Source organism: Schistocerca piceifrons, chromosome 8 (assembly GCF_021461385.2).
Source record: "Schistocerca piceifrons isolate TAMUIC-IGC-003096 chromosome 8, iqSchPice1.1, whole genome shotgun sequence".
NCBI classification, from domain to species: Eukaryota; Metazoa; Arthropoda; class Insecta; order Orthoptera; family Acrididae; genus Schistocerca; species Schistocerca piceifrons.
This window is the reverse complement of record NC_060145.1, coordinates 38,747,824-38,762,183: the sequence shown is the minus strand read 5'-3', so window position 1 is coordinate 38,762,183 and position 14,360 is coordinate 38,747,824. Positions and strand designations below refer to the sequence as shown.

At 44.7% G+C, this 14,360-nt stretch overlaps 1 protein-coding gene across 1 annotated transcript in view; it reads right to left on the bottom strand.

The window, feature by feature from the left end:
• Positions 1 to 2,009: 2,009 nt before the first annotated feature.
• LOC124711557 (ice-structuring glycoprotein-like) overlaps positions 2,010 to 14,360 on the bottom strand; it is a 31,876-nt gene continuing 19,525 nt past the window's right edge. Inside the window, exons 3-4 of the mRNA XM_047241692.1 lie at positions 2,550 to 3,030; positions 2,010 to 2,192 (exon numbers count right to left, since the gene is read on the bottom strand). Of these exons, the coding sequence (XP_047097648.1) occupies positions 2,010 to 2,192; positions 2,550 to 3,030 (664 nt within the window). The remainder of the gene's footprint in view (positions 2,193 to 2,549; positions 3,031 to 14,360) is intronic.

The following is a 14,360-nucleotide window of genomic DNA, read 5'->3' as shown; positions in this document are numbered from 1 at the left end:
ACAAGTAGCCTGTAGGCCACAACGATTATTTTATCAATGCTGGGCCGATATGCTGTTCGTGTATGTCACTAAATACCTGATTAAACATTTCTCTTTTATTACTTTCAGTTAGCAGAATGACTTCCTGAAACTCCAAGTAATTTCATGAGGCACAGCATCCATTGTAATATATAAGGAACATTCTGAAATTCGTAAAATTTAAATGAATGCTGTTGCTACGATACATAAACAGGTTATGAATTTGAGTTCGTTTATAGCAATTACAGTTTCATATATTGATAAATGTAGGACTGTGTAGAAGTTCAATAACAGTGTGTGTGTGTGTGTGTGTGTGTGTGTGTGTGTGTATGTGTGTGTGTGTGTGTGTGTGTGCGTATAGCGAACAGTTGCATTCGATTATCTAAATCTTTTGATTTACTGCGCTGACCAAAGTGAAGGTATCTGATAAATGCATAGCGAACTATTTCATTCCGACTATTTCGAGGAAACGTTTAATGAATATCACAGTTTTCACAAGAGAGAATTTGTTTGGTATTTAGCCGAATTACACGTTTCATGTCTGCCCCAGTTACGTTCATCAGGTTCTACGAGCAATAGATTTCAGTAACATTCGTTGTGTGAATACTAACTTATCTGTGAGAGTGCAAACTAAAACTTAATAAATGCTTAGAAAAGTTTCTGCAATATATTGCTCTAGGAAAGCTTTTTAGCTTAGATCACAGCGTTGGTTTGATATTTACGCTCTCTCTTTAACTAGGCATGTATTGTTCGATCAAGTGTTGGTGCATCTGGTGCCTATTACAGCAGTTTGGCAAGTACCATAGTAGTCCTTAGGATGGCAGCAGACCGAAGTCAGTAATGTACACAGGGAACAAATTTATAACTGCAGCTCACAGCATCATCTTTTAGAGGTAGTGTATTTCCTTCTCTGTTGGGAAAGAACGCAAAAGAACAGCGAATGAAACCGATCTGGGTACTTCGCTCCTCTAGTAGTTACAAAATGGAAGGTCATCCCAGATACATACTTTTCGAGATTGAGCTAAAACAATGGAAATGAAAGGCAGTTCTTCATCATGGTTCTGTGTTTTCACAGAGGCATGGCACCATTGTGAAACGGGATAGGATACATTGATTCATGAAGTAGCATGTTCACCAGCCAAACTGGGCAGCAGGGACGCCCTAGTCAGCTCTTGGGTTCAGCGATGCCTTTGTCAAGGAGAATACTCTTGGGTTGTTGACAACAGTAACCAAGATCTTCAATAAAACGTTTGCGGGTCTGCGTCTGCGGCACCATGTAGTTTCTAAAACTAACGTTTCGGTCGCTGTTGAAAGTGGCCTTCATCAGGGTGACTTATTTACAGTAAACGACAAGACGATTTTGTCATATTTCCTGGAACATTTTATTGAAGATGATCGCGGAAGCAGAAGCCTACACTCACATCCCTTCCTAGATAGTTTTTTTGATGATGACATAGAGTGCACGCCATAGTTTTGCAGGAGAGTTGCCCTCTCTATTAGGTAATGACGCAGAAAACATATCACTTCTTTTGTAAGGGAAAGAAAGTAACATCTAAGCTGTTACGCAGAAGAAAACTTTCTAACCTGCATTTAATCAAGTGGACATCAATGTCTGTATTTCAAATACCTCATCCAATTTGTACTTAGGACCATCGTTTTTTCTTTTCCATTTTGCTTCGAATATTTTTGTTATTGTTATTTCTCCTACAGCAGAATTTTGGATGTTCTCAGTAGGGTGACAGTGACCATGCAGTTATGCAGCCTAAAGACAAACATCACTTCGTCTATCTTGGTTAGATGCTACTGATACCTACTGTCCACGAAAAACGTCCGGAATATTGACCCTTTTTCTGGAGGGTTAGCCTGTGGAGGAGGATTCCTGCACAGCAACTACTTTTAGTATCAGTAATAGCAGGTATTGATATAACGGTATCAGATCACAGTGTGGAATTGTAGCGCAGTTCCTGTAGTAATTCATTCTTGAGCCGTGGTCACCGCCTGTTGTAGAAGTATCCCCCGCGTCCCCCCTGAGGCTGGTTTGGCCTGAAAGTCCTGGGCCTGATTGGGTAGTTGAAGGGGTTGCGCGCCGGAGGCTCGTACGAGTACCCTCCACTTGCCACGTCACCAACTCCGCCGCCCCCTGCAGACTCGAAGTCGAACCCGCCATTCTCCGGCTGTTGTGGTGGTGGTGGTGGGGGAGGTGGGGGAGGAGGTGGCGGTGTAGTCGTAGTGGTGGTAGTGGTGGTGGTGGTAGTGGGCGCTGGTGTCGTGGTGGTCGTCGTAGGCGCCTCGGTGGTGGTCGTGGTGGCAGCAGCTGACGCCTCCTCGTCGGAGGCGGCGGGGAAATCCGGCTGCGGTGGAAAAACTGGTGCTGCAGGCGCTACGGGGACCACGGGGACTGCTGGCAACGCCGGAGGCAGCGCGGGGGCGGGAACAGGGGCGGGGGCGGGCGCGGGGGCGGGGGCGGGCAGTGGCACGGGGAACGGCAGGGGTGCGGGGGCGGGCGCTGGCGCAGGCGCCGGGAACAGCACAGTGGTGGGGTGGTTGTAGGTGGAGAAGTAGTTCTGCATGCGCTGGACGAAGCCCTCCAGCAGCGGCGGGAAGCGCGAGAAGAGCAGCTTGAGGGGCGTGCCGCCGTGCACCGTGGCGGTCGAGGTGGCGCTGGCAGCGTACGGGATCACCAGCGGCTGCACAGCTGCTGCGGGGGCGGCAGCGGGGGCGACCACGGGGGTGGAGTAGGCCGGGACGGCCGCTGCGGCAGGGTACTGGGCAGTGGCGACCGTGACAGGAGCACCAGCTGGGTACAGGGGCGCCGCCGCTGGATACTGCGCCGCGCCGACCGTTGCAGGGATAGCTGGGTACTGGGCAGCACCGACTGCGGCAGGGACAGCTGGGTACTGGACCGTGCCGACCGTGGCAGGAACGGCGGCTCCAGCCGGGTACTGGACTGCGCCGACGCCCACCGCGGCAGGAGCAGCGGCCGCTGCCGCCTGCACGGGGTACAGCTGCACCCTGCAGGAAACAAGCGTCGCATCATCCCAGGAATTATACTACTTTTCCCTTCAGATGCTGAGATCAAAGCTCACAGCATATTTTTTCTTAACCAACGTTTTGTACACATACGGTACCATGAGCAAATGTTCGTACTTTCTTGCTCCCTGTGCCAAACCGTCCTAAAGAAAAAATGGACGGGTTTTCTGTAGGAAATTTACTTTAGTTAAATGTTGCACTTTGATACGTTTTCAGTAGAATCCGTGGTTTTCGGGTTATTGAAGAAAAACGTACGAAAGTGACCTTCAAACGCGCTTTTCTTGAATAACTTGAAAACCATAGCCTCCAACGAAAACTTACCCTAGTACAAAAATTGTTGTTGTGCACTTCGGTCCAGAGACTGGTTTGGCATAGCTGTCTGTGCTACTGTATCCTGAGAAAGCCTCTTCATGTCCGTATAACTACTGCAACATACATCCTTTGATTCTGGTTAGCGTATTCATCTCTTGGTCTGCCTCTACGATTTTTACCCTCCACGCTTCCCTCCACTTCTAAATTGGTAATACCTTGATGCCTCAGAACGTGTCCTACTACCCGATACCTTCTTCTAGTGGAGGTGTGCCAAAAATTGCTCTTCTCCCCAATTCTATACAGTATCTCCTCACTAGTTATGTGATCTACCCATCCAATCTTCAGCATTCTTCGGTAGCACCACATTTCGGAGGCTTCTATTCTCTTCTTTTCTAAACTGTTTAGCGTCTGTGTTTCATTTCCATATGTGGCTACACTCCATACAAATACTTTTAGAAAAGACTTCCTGAAACTTAAATCTATATTGGATTTTAATAAATTGCTCTTCTTCAGAAACGCTTTCCTTGCCATAGCCAGTCTACGTTTTATATCCTCTCTATTTCGACCATCATCAAAAAAACGGTTCAAATGGCTCTGAGCACTATGGGACTCAACTGCTGTGGTCATAAGTCCCCTAGAACTTAGAACTACTTAAACCTAACTAACCTAAGGACATCACACACATCCATGCCCGAGGCAGGATTCGAACCTGCGACCGTAGCGGTCGTGCGGTTTCAGACTGTAGCGCCTTTAACCGCTCGGCCACTCCGGCCGGCTCGACCATCATCAGTTATTTTGCTCCCCAAATAGCGAAACTCATTTACTACTTTAAGTGTCTCATTTCCTAATCTAATACCTTCAGCATCACCTGATTTAATTAGACTACATTCTATTATTCTCGTTTTGCTTCTGTTGATGTGCACAAAAATTAACTACATTAAATTTCATGTACGAATATCCTGCTGGTTTTTTCCGTAGGACTCGCAGTGGGCATGTATGGTTTTTGAAGGTGTTGCAGGTTGCATAAAACCCAAAGGTAGCGGCAGCTGAATCGCGCCATATAATCGCCACCTACAACTGGTATAGAAATCGGTTTGTGTAAGTGGCAGGCAAGCGAAAATGGGTCGGATGGAAAAAAATTAAGTAAACTGTCTATTATTTCAAAAATTCCTGTCATACATATATCCCATTGTGAAACAGGACACACAATTCCTTCATGGAAATATGTTTGCTGTTACCTACACTACGTGGGATGTACCGAGGCATGCACCAGTTCATCCAAAGCAAATCGACGGCGACGAATACTTCTGTTGCTCTAGACAAAATTTATGAATTTCTATGTTATTAAATTTCTGGCAAATTCCTGATGAGTGTGAAACTCCCTCATCCTCTGTTTCTGCCATACAAGAATGAAATGCTAACCTAAATGCTGTAACAGTTAACACATATCTACCAGTGGTCACATGATATTCAGCTAGATTGTGTCAGCTGCGTTGGATGACTAACTAATCAACGCAGATTACTTCTTAGCAGTCGAATATTTAGATGCGCTAAAAATTGTTGGCGTTTCACACTGACAGAGATAAAACTAGGTGAAAATAAAATTTCTACTGATTGGGTGCCACAATTATGCTGTTTAGTTTCTTTCTCAAACTGGTAGTACGCTTCAATCCTGACCTCTCTTATAACTTCTTTCTGTTCTACCTACCCTAAAAGAGGTACTGCTGCAACACCTGTAAACACTTGTATTTACTACTCATGGCAGTGTCTCCCACCTCCCCCTCTTAACTTAAATTTCTACTATTAGACCAGCCTATTTACCCTTCCCTTTCCTGTTCAGCGGTAGGCCATAACTAGTATAATCCCACCTAATGGCTGAATCAACAGGAACCACACCAATATGTGACCCCATACCCGATCCAAGCAGTGGTTCAAACTCCAAATTAAATCTCCTGACAAGAGTTCAAATGCGATCGATCATAGCGTCTCAGAACAGAAACACACTCATGCAGTCTTTAACATATCGTACGCAGGATCTCTAACAGTACTGTTACCTGTGCCATTCACTATAACCACGGTGTCTTCATTGCTAACGTATTTACGAAATCAACCTAAACCGTCTGTCACTTGACCCAGACCAGCACGACGTGTAAAAATATTGGTGACCTGGTATTGTGATCGTAATTCATCACGCAGATGTTGGCCTAGGTGACTTTCCTACATTTTTACTCAATTTTCTACTGACAATTTTTTGCGGTCTGCTTTCATCTACCGCTGCCTGAGGCTCATCACTTTCTAACTGAAGCAAGAGGTCAAATTTATTTTTTCGTATTCACCATGAAGGCTCAAAATGGTTCAAATGGCTCTGAGCACTATGCGACTTAACTTCTGAGGTCATCAGTCACCTAGAACTTAGAACTAATTAAACCTAACTAACCTAAGGACATCACACACATCCATGCCCGAGGCAGGATTCGAACCTGCGACCGTAGCGGTCGCTCGGCTCCAGACTGTAGCGCCTAGAACCGCACGGCCACTTCGGCCGGCCCACCATGAAGGTGTCTGATGAAGTTCTAAGCCTGTTCTTTCTGTTTCCTGTTGCTACTTCCCACCTCTTGTTACCATTCTCCCTCCTTAACCTGTCCCAATTTTTCCTAGCCTGATCTAAGTCCGCGGGAAGGGCACCAGTTTTCCCCTCCGGTTCCACTGTCTTCCTGTCTGTACTACATATCCTACAGAACCAATGATGAGTGTGATTCATTTCGGCAATTCTCACGCCACTACAGTCATCCCAATGTAAAGAAAACTACTGCCCCTGTCGCACCAAACACCAAAGCTAACAATTCTACGGCAAGTCAGGAACTTTTCACTCATGGTAAAATTGGTTGGTTGGTTGGTTTGGGGTAGGAGACCAGACAGCGTGGTCATCGGTCTCATCGGATTAGGGAAGGATTGGGAAGGAAGTCGGCCGTGCCCTTTCAGAGGATTCATCCCGGCATTTGCCTGGAGTGATTTAGGGAAATCACGGAAAACCTAAATCAGGATGGCCGGACGCGGGATTGAACCGTCGTCCTCCCGAATGCGAGTCCAGTGTCTAACCACTGCGCCACCCCGCTCGGTCATGGTAAAAATAAGAATTTACATAGAATAAGTCAATTAAATTACCGAAAAATAGGAAAAAACATTTACGAAAATTAAGGCTACTCGGAACTGTATGTAAACAAAGCTACTATGAGCAAAGTTTCTAGATCCAGCAAATTAAATTTACGTTGCGTTTTGCAAATAAGAATTAGAACAATGAAGGGATACGCTGTATTTAACTTTGTGAAAGGCAAAATAATAACAATTAAATGAGATTCTTTAAGTTTACTGCGGCAAAACGTAGACAAAAATACGACCGTAACCCTGCTTTATGGTCCTTCTGCATTTTCTGGAATAAAATGCAAAAAGAAGTGAAATCTTTTGTGGACTGGCAAGACAGTCAATCCACTGGGACGGGAGGCCGAAGGGCACGCGTTTAAGCTCACGCAGGATGGCGTGAGGTCTGGAAAATGACAAGGAATTGAGACTAGCAAAATCAGTACGTAGCTTCAGAAATACTTAACTTTAATCCATAATTGGTGAACATCGGTCTGACGGTACATGCATCACAATATAAATAGCAATTGATAATGGCGCCTTGCTAGGTCGTAGCAAATGACGTAGCTGAAGGCTACGCTAACTATCGTCTAGGCAAATGAGAGCGTAATTTGTCATTGAACCATCGCTAGCAAAGTCGGCTGTACAACTGGGGCGAGTGCTAGGACGTCTCTCTAGACCTGCCGTGTGGCGGCGCTCGGTCTGCAATCAGTGATAGTGGCGACACGTGGGTCCGACGTGTACTAGCGGACCGCGGTCGATTTAAAGGCTACCACCTAGCAAGTGTGGTGTCTGGCGGTGACACCACAAAATCTATAACGGCAAGGTTGAAAAACACACTGATACACTTTTCAATTAGTTTTCGTTACTAAAGTAAGTTTTATTTCAGTTTAAATCACTTATCTGTGCGAGAGCATAAAACTCGCGCGCCTTGCCTGACGCTGGGCTATGGCGCTATGGTGCCAGGCTGTGGCAGCAGTGGACCGACGCGAGTGCCTTTGCTAACAGCACGACGTCGCCTGCAGCGCCTCTCCTGTGTTCCTGGCCATATCGGTTGGACCCTAGAAGACCGCAAAACCGCGACCTGGTCAGATCATTCCCGTTTTCAGTTGGTGAGAGCTAATGGTAGGCTTCAAGTGTGGCGGAGACCCCAGGAAGCTTGTTATCAACAAGGCACTATGCAAGCTGGCGGTCGCTCCATAACGGTGTGGGCTGTGTTTACAGGGGATGGAATGAGTCCTCTGTTCCAACTGAAATAACCATTGACTATAGATGATCATTTTCGGCTACTTGGAGTGCGCTTACAGCAATTATTCGACTTCATGTTCAAAACAACGATGGAATTTTTTTTATGACAAAGCGCCAAGTTACACGCCCACAATTGTTGTTTGTAGAACATTCTACAACTCGAGCGAATGATTTGGCCACCCGCATTGCCGATGTGAATCCCATTGAACACGAGATAACCGAGAGGTAAGTTCGTGAACAAAATACAGCACCTCCAACGTTTTCGCAATTGTCGACGGCAATAGAGTCAGCGTGGATCAATATTTTTGCAGGGGACTTCGAACGACTTCATGAGTGCACGTAAAGTCGAGTTGCTTCACCACGCTGGGAAAAAGGAGGTCCGATACGATACTGAGAGGTATTCCATGACTTTCGTCACCTTAGTTGCTTGACTCGATATTGTCTTATCTAATTCCGTGTGGTGAGAATTACACTAAAAGCCATTAAAATTGCTACACCAAGAAGAAATGCAGATGATGAACGGGTATTCATTGGACAAATATATTATACTAGTACTGACATGTGATTACCTTTTCACGCAGTTTGGGTGCATAGATCCTGAGAAATCAGTACCCAGAACAACCACCTCTGGCCGTAATAACGGCCTTGGTACGCCTGGGCATTGGGTCAAACAGAGCTTGGATGGCATGTACAGGTATAGCTGCCCATGCAGCTTCAACACGATACCACAGTTCATCAAGAGTAGTGACTGGCGTATTGTAACGAGCCAGTTGCTCGGCCACCATTGACCAGACGTTTTCAGTTGGTGAGAGGTCTGGAGAATGTGCTGGCCAGGGCAGCAGTCGGAACATTTTCAGTATCAAGAAAGGGCCGTACAGGACCTGCAACATGCGGTCGTGCATTATCCTGCTGAAATGTAGAGTTTCGCAGGGATCGAATGAAGGGTAGAGCCACGGGTCGTAACACATCTGAAATGTAATGTGCAGTGTTCAAAGTGCCGTCAATGCGAAAAAGAGGTGACCGAGACGTGTTACCCCATACCATCACTCCGGGTGATACGACAGTATGGCGATGACGAATACACGCTTCCAATGTGCGTTCACCGCGATGTCGCCAAACACGGATGCGACCATCACGATGCTGTAAACAGAACCTGTATTCTTCCGGAAAAATGACGTTTTGCCATTCGTGCACCCAGGTTGGTCGTTGAGTACGCCATTGCAAGCGCTCCCGTCTGTGACCGTCAAGGGTAACTGCAGCCATGGTCTCCGAGCTGGTAGTCCATTCTGTTGTAAACGTAGTCGAACTGATCATGCAGATGGTTGTTGTCTTGCAAACGTCCCCATTTATTGACTCAGGGATCGAGACGTGGCTGCACGATCCGTTACAGCCATGCGGATAACATGCCTGTCATCTCGACTGCTAGTGATACGAGGCCGTCGGGATCCAGCACGTCGTTTCGTATTATCCTCCTGAACCCACCGATTACATATTCTGCTAACACTCATTGGATCTCGATCAACGCGAGCTGCAATGTCGCGATACGATAAGCCGCAATCGCGATAGGCTACAATCCGACCTGTAACAAAGTCCGAAACGTGATGGTACGCATTTCTGCTCCTTACACGAGGCATCACAACAACGTTTCACCAGGCCATACCGGTCAACTGCTGTTTGTGTATGATAAATCTGTTGGAAACTTTCCTCATGTCAGCACGTTGTAGGTGTCACCACCGGCGGCAACCTTTTGTGAATGCCCTGAAAAGCTAAAAATTTGCATATCACAGCGTCTTCTTCCTGTCGGTTAAATTTCGCGTCTGTAGCACGTCATCTTCGTAGTGTAGCAATTTTAATGGCCAGTAGTGTATTAAGAAAGTGCGTGCACGCCTGTAAGTGGGGAAGTAGTTGTGGCTTGTCTGGCTGCGACTAGTTGCTCTGTTGGTGAAGATGTTGTCAGCCTGTGAGTGTTGGTTATTACTCGCGGCATATACACTGCCCATTCACATTAATGTGATCACCCGCTCAAAATCTGAATAACCATCTTCTGCAGCTCGGACAGCTGCGATGCGTGCCGGAAGATAGTCAGTGAGGTACTGGAAGGTACCGACAGGCATGTGGAGCCATGGCGACTGCAGTGCGTCGGCCAGGTGCGCTACCTTTCTCGATTGAGCATCCATTACGCGAAAAACCCGATAGAGCTAGTAACATGTATTTTCGACTGGGCTTAAAGTCGGGAAATTTGGCGGCTAGGGGAATACGCTAAACACATCCCGGTGCTCTTCGAATCACGCAGTTTCGCTGGGAGCTGTGTGACAAGTTGCATTGTCCTTCTTGTTTATGTTATTGTACAGAGGATGAAAAGAAACTGCATATAGGGACGGAAATGGTCCCCAAGGTCATGTGCATGCTTGTGTTGTACTGCCGTGTCTTCTAAAATGACGACACCACTCCGGGAATGGCGAAAATATTTCTCAGACTTTAATGCTCCCTCCTCCGGCCTCGACCTGTTCGATGATTGTTTGCTTTCAGACGATTCACGGCCTGCACGCCAACGGTCACCTGTCCAATGGAGCACGGAACGCGATTCACCTCAAAAGGCCACATTTTGCCAGTAAGTGGACGTCCAGTTGTGTTACTGTAGTGCAAATTCCAGCCTTCGTCGGCGATGAACTGTAGTTAGAATGGATGCATGAACTTGTCCAGTATGCTGAACGGTAGTTGGGGACACGGTGTCGGCAGCCCCTTGTTTATCTGGCTGGTTACATATTCGACAGCTGCACGTATATTTGCCGGTACACATTTCCGCATCGGTCGTTCATCCCTGACAATTGGTTCAAATGGCTCTGAGCACTATGGGACTTAACATCTGAGGTCATCAGTCCCCTAGAACTTAGAACATCTTAAACCTAACTAAGCTAAGGACGTCACACACATCCATGCCCGAGGCAGGATTCGAACCTGCGACCGTAGCGGCCACGCAGTTCCAGACTGAAGCGTCTAGAGCCGCACGGCCACACCGGCCGGCTTTTCCGCATCCCTTGGACACTTTTTACGTACTGTCTACAGCTAGTCTACCATCTACCGTCTGTGAGTGTTTAGCGCATGTTAACGTCGAAAGCAGGGGGTGAAACAGACGCAGTTCCGAGGGGAGAAACGAGAAGAGAAGCCGAGAGCAGAATCGTGTAAGCTAGAAGTCCCTACGATAAGGGACACCCATATCGCCCGCCGACCGCCAAGACCACCCCTCAGTCCATGTTAAAAGGTAGATCCCTCCAGAAGAACAGAATAGATCTTACGATAACACTAAAAGGGCCACACAGCTGCAAGTTTTAGCGTGAGACTATACGCGTCTCTGTTACGTTGCAAACATTAAAAACATTATTGATTGGCGACTCCGTAGAGTGTCCTGTGCACCACGACCATATAATGGGTATACTTGGAAGGAGAGACAGCATTGGTCGTATTTTTTTTTGTTTTATTAAACGCAAAATCGATTTTCGGTCACTTAGTGACCATCTTCAGTGCTGTAATATATAATTTAAATTGGTAGGCACTGGTGTCAACAAGCTTACAGCGATCACATCAAACACTTGTTGACACCACTGCCTACCAATTTAAATTATATATTACAGCACTGAAGATGGTCACTAAGTGACCGAAAATCGATTTTGCGTTTAATAAAACAAAAAAATACGACCAATGCTGTCTCTCTTTCCAAGTATTAAAAACATTGCCCCACCACGAAAAGTAAAACGTTTCTCATTGGATGGACAGAATTTTTGTAGGCGGAGCTTAAGGTTAACATTGAGACCCTGATTGGTCAGTTAAAAACACAGACAGATGGCTTTTCTTAAACCAACTTCGGTAAATTGTAGTAAAGAGGTTAGAGAGAGTTGCTTCCGAGACGGCGAGGTGTGTGGAGCTGCGCCGCCCGCCGCCCCCTGACGCTGACTAACCATCGACAAGGTAATGAACGCACGCTATGCCGCATAAGAGTCATAAGGCTTCACTCAGACCTGCAGAAGTCTCATCTGTTAACCCCCTTTTTGCGTAATACAAGTGTCGATCGTCAATTGAAGCTCATGGTATTCACATTTGCTACGAGAAGTTAAAATCCGAAATGCGATGATTTTTCTGTTATATAATTACTGAGAAGCCACATCAGCCACTGTAATTTACGACAAGTTAAATAAGCAATTAAAGATAAATGAGGGTCACTGTAGACCATTTTGATAGTTTTCTCTTTTATGAAACTTAACTTAAACCTAGATTATAGATATGATATGGCATAGCTCATCCTTCGATCCATTGTAGAACTTGGAAAACCATTCAGGGAATATTCGTTCACATCTCTGTTGAACGCAGTTGGTTTTTATCATCCTGTATTAAAATATTTCCTTTTATCAATAGTGCAATTTATAAACAATGTTTTGTGAGTAGAATAAAAATTCCAATGGTAAACCTAACTACTTTCTCGACGTTATTTTATCAGCTAACTAAAAATAGGAAAGCCTTGAACCCCTTCCACTAAATTTAGTTAGTATTAAGATTCTCTTACAGGGACTGCAGTGGAGCTGACACTGAAATCATTAAGTATTTGGTTGTATCATCGGTAGTCTCACTGAACTCTTCTGAACTCTACATGTCATGTGTGGTCTGGCGTCTCCTTACCAGCAACAGATCCCAGGTTCTTCTCTTCTTCTTCGGTTATCAACCCACAGGTTGGTTGGCAGCAGCACGCCATTCCGTTCTTTTGTCAACTTTCTTCTTCATATCTGCATAGGTCTGGCACCCGATGTCATTTATTACTTGTTGAATGTAGCTTAATCTAGGTCGTCCTCGGCGAGTTCTTCCTTCAATGATTCCTTCTAATATTCTCTTAATGAAATTGTTATGCCGTAAAATGTGACCTATGAAGGTTATTCTTCTTTTCTGTATATTTCGCCAAAGAGATCTGTTTTCTTTCACTCTTCTGAGGACATCTTCGTTTGTAGCCTTGTCTCGCCAGCTGATTTTTTCCATTCTCCGGTAGCACCACATTTCGAATGCCTCTAATCTTCTCTTTTCTTCTTTTCCACTAGTCCAAGTTTCACATCCGTAAAGGGCTGTACTCCACACATAGGTTTTCATGACTCTCTTTCTTACGTCTAAACTAACATTTCTACTCGTCAGTAAGTTTCTTTTTCCATTGAATGCTATTTTGGCAAGTTGTATTCTGTTTTTAATGTCACTTTTGCTCCTTCCATCTGCTGTTATTTTGCTACCTAAGTAGTTAAATTCTGTAACCTGCCCTAGTTTCTCTCCCTTTATTGTTATTCGTATGGGTTCATTGTAGTTCAGGGCGCCACTCACCATCACTTTAGTCTTTTTCTTATTTATTTTCATTCCATACTGTTCTTTTAAGGTGTTTTCCATTTCATTGAGTGCGGCTTCTAAATCTTCTTTCCTTTCTGTAATTATGGCGATATCATCTGCATATCGCAACATATCTATTTTCATTCCGTTAAGTTTTATTCCTACTTCAATATTCTCTCTTATTTTGTCTATTGCTTCTTGGATATATGCGTTGAAAATTACTGGAGATAGTGGGCATCCCTGTCTCACTCCTTTCCTTATTCTTGCTGTTTCTTCTTTGTTTTCCTTCTTAACTAAGGCTGTTTCATTTTGGTATATTTTAAAGATTATCCTTCTATCATTATATTTCAGACCAGCCTTCTTCAGAATTCTAAACATTTCTGGCCATACAACATTGTCAAATGCCTTTTCGAGGTCTACGAAGGCTATAAATACTTGTTTGTTTTTGGAAATTTGTTTCTCAATTATTAGTCTTAAAGATAAGATTGCTTCCCTCGTCCCTACACCGCTTCTAAAACCGAATTGGTCTTCACTTAGAGTGCTATTCAATTGGTTTTCAACTCTTTTCAAAATTATTCTTATTAGAATTTTTGATGCGTGTGAAAGAAGACTGAGTGTTCGATGGTTTTCACAGTCCATAGTAGATGCTTTCTTAGGTATGGGGAATATGATGCATTTCTGATAGTCTTCAGGAACTTCACCTGTTTTGTATATTTTCTGTATGAGTTGCAGTAATGTAGCTTTCATTTTGTCTCCTGATTTCTTAATTAGTTCAGAAGGAATATCATCAACACCTGCCGCTTTCTTATCTGGTAGTTCTTTTAGTGCTTTTTCAAATTCATCTTTCAGAATTGTGTCCCCTAGTTCTTCTTTCTCTACTTCTTCGCTTAATTCTATCATATTATCTGTTAGAGGGTCTCCTTGATATAGCTCTTCAATGTATTCTTGCCATCTCTTCAGCGTGTCATATCCAAATAGTACCTTGCCCTCTTTGTTCTTTATAGTTCCTGAAGATTTTACTTTCCGTTTAGCAAAGTTTTGTTTTATTGTTCTGTAGGCCAAGTCAGTTTTTCCTTTAACCATGTTTTCCTCCACCTCTTTACAAATGCTGTTGAGGTAATTTTCTTTTGCTTTCCTAGATTCTCTGTTTATTTGGTTTCTAAGCTTTCTATATTTGTTTTCGCTTTGCTCGTCAGAGGCATTTTTGTATAGTCTTCTTTCTTCCATTAGACAAATTATTTCAGGTGTTATCCACTCTT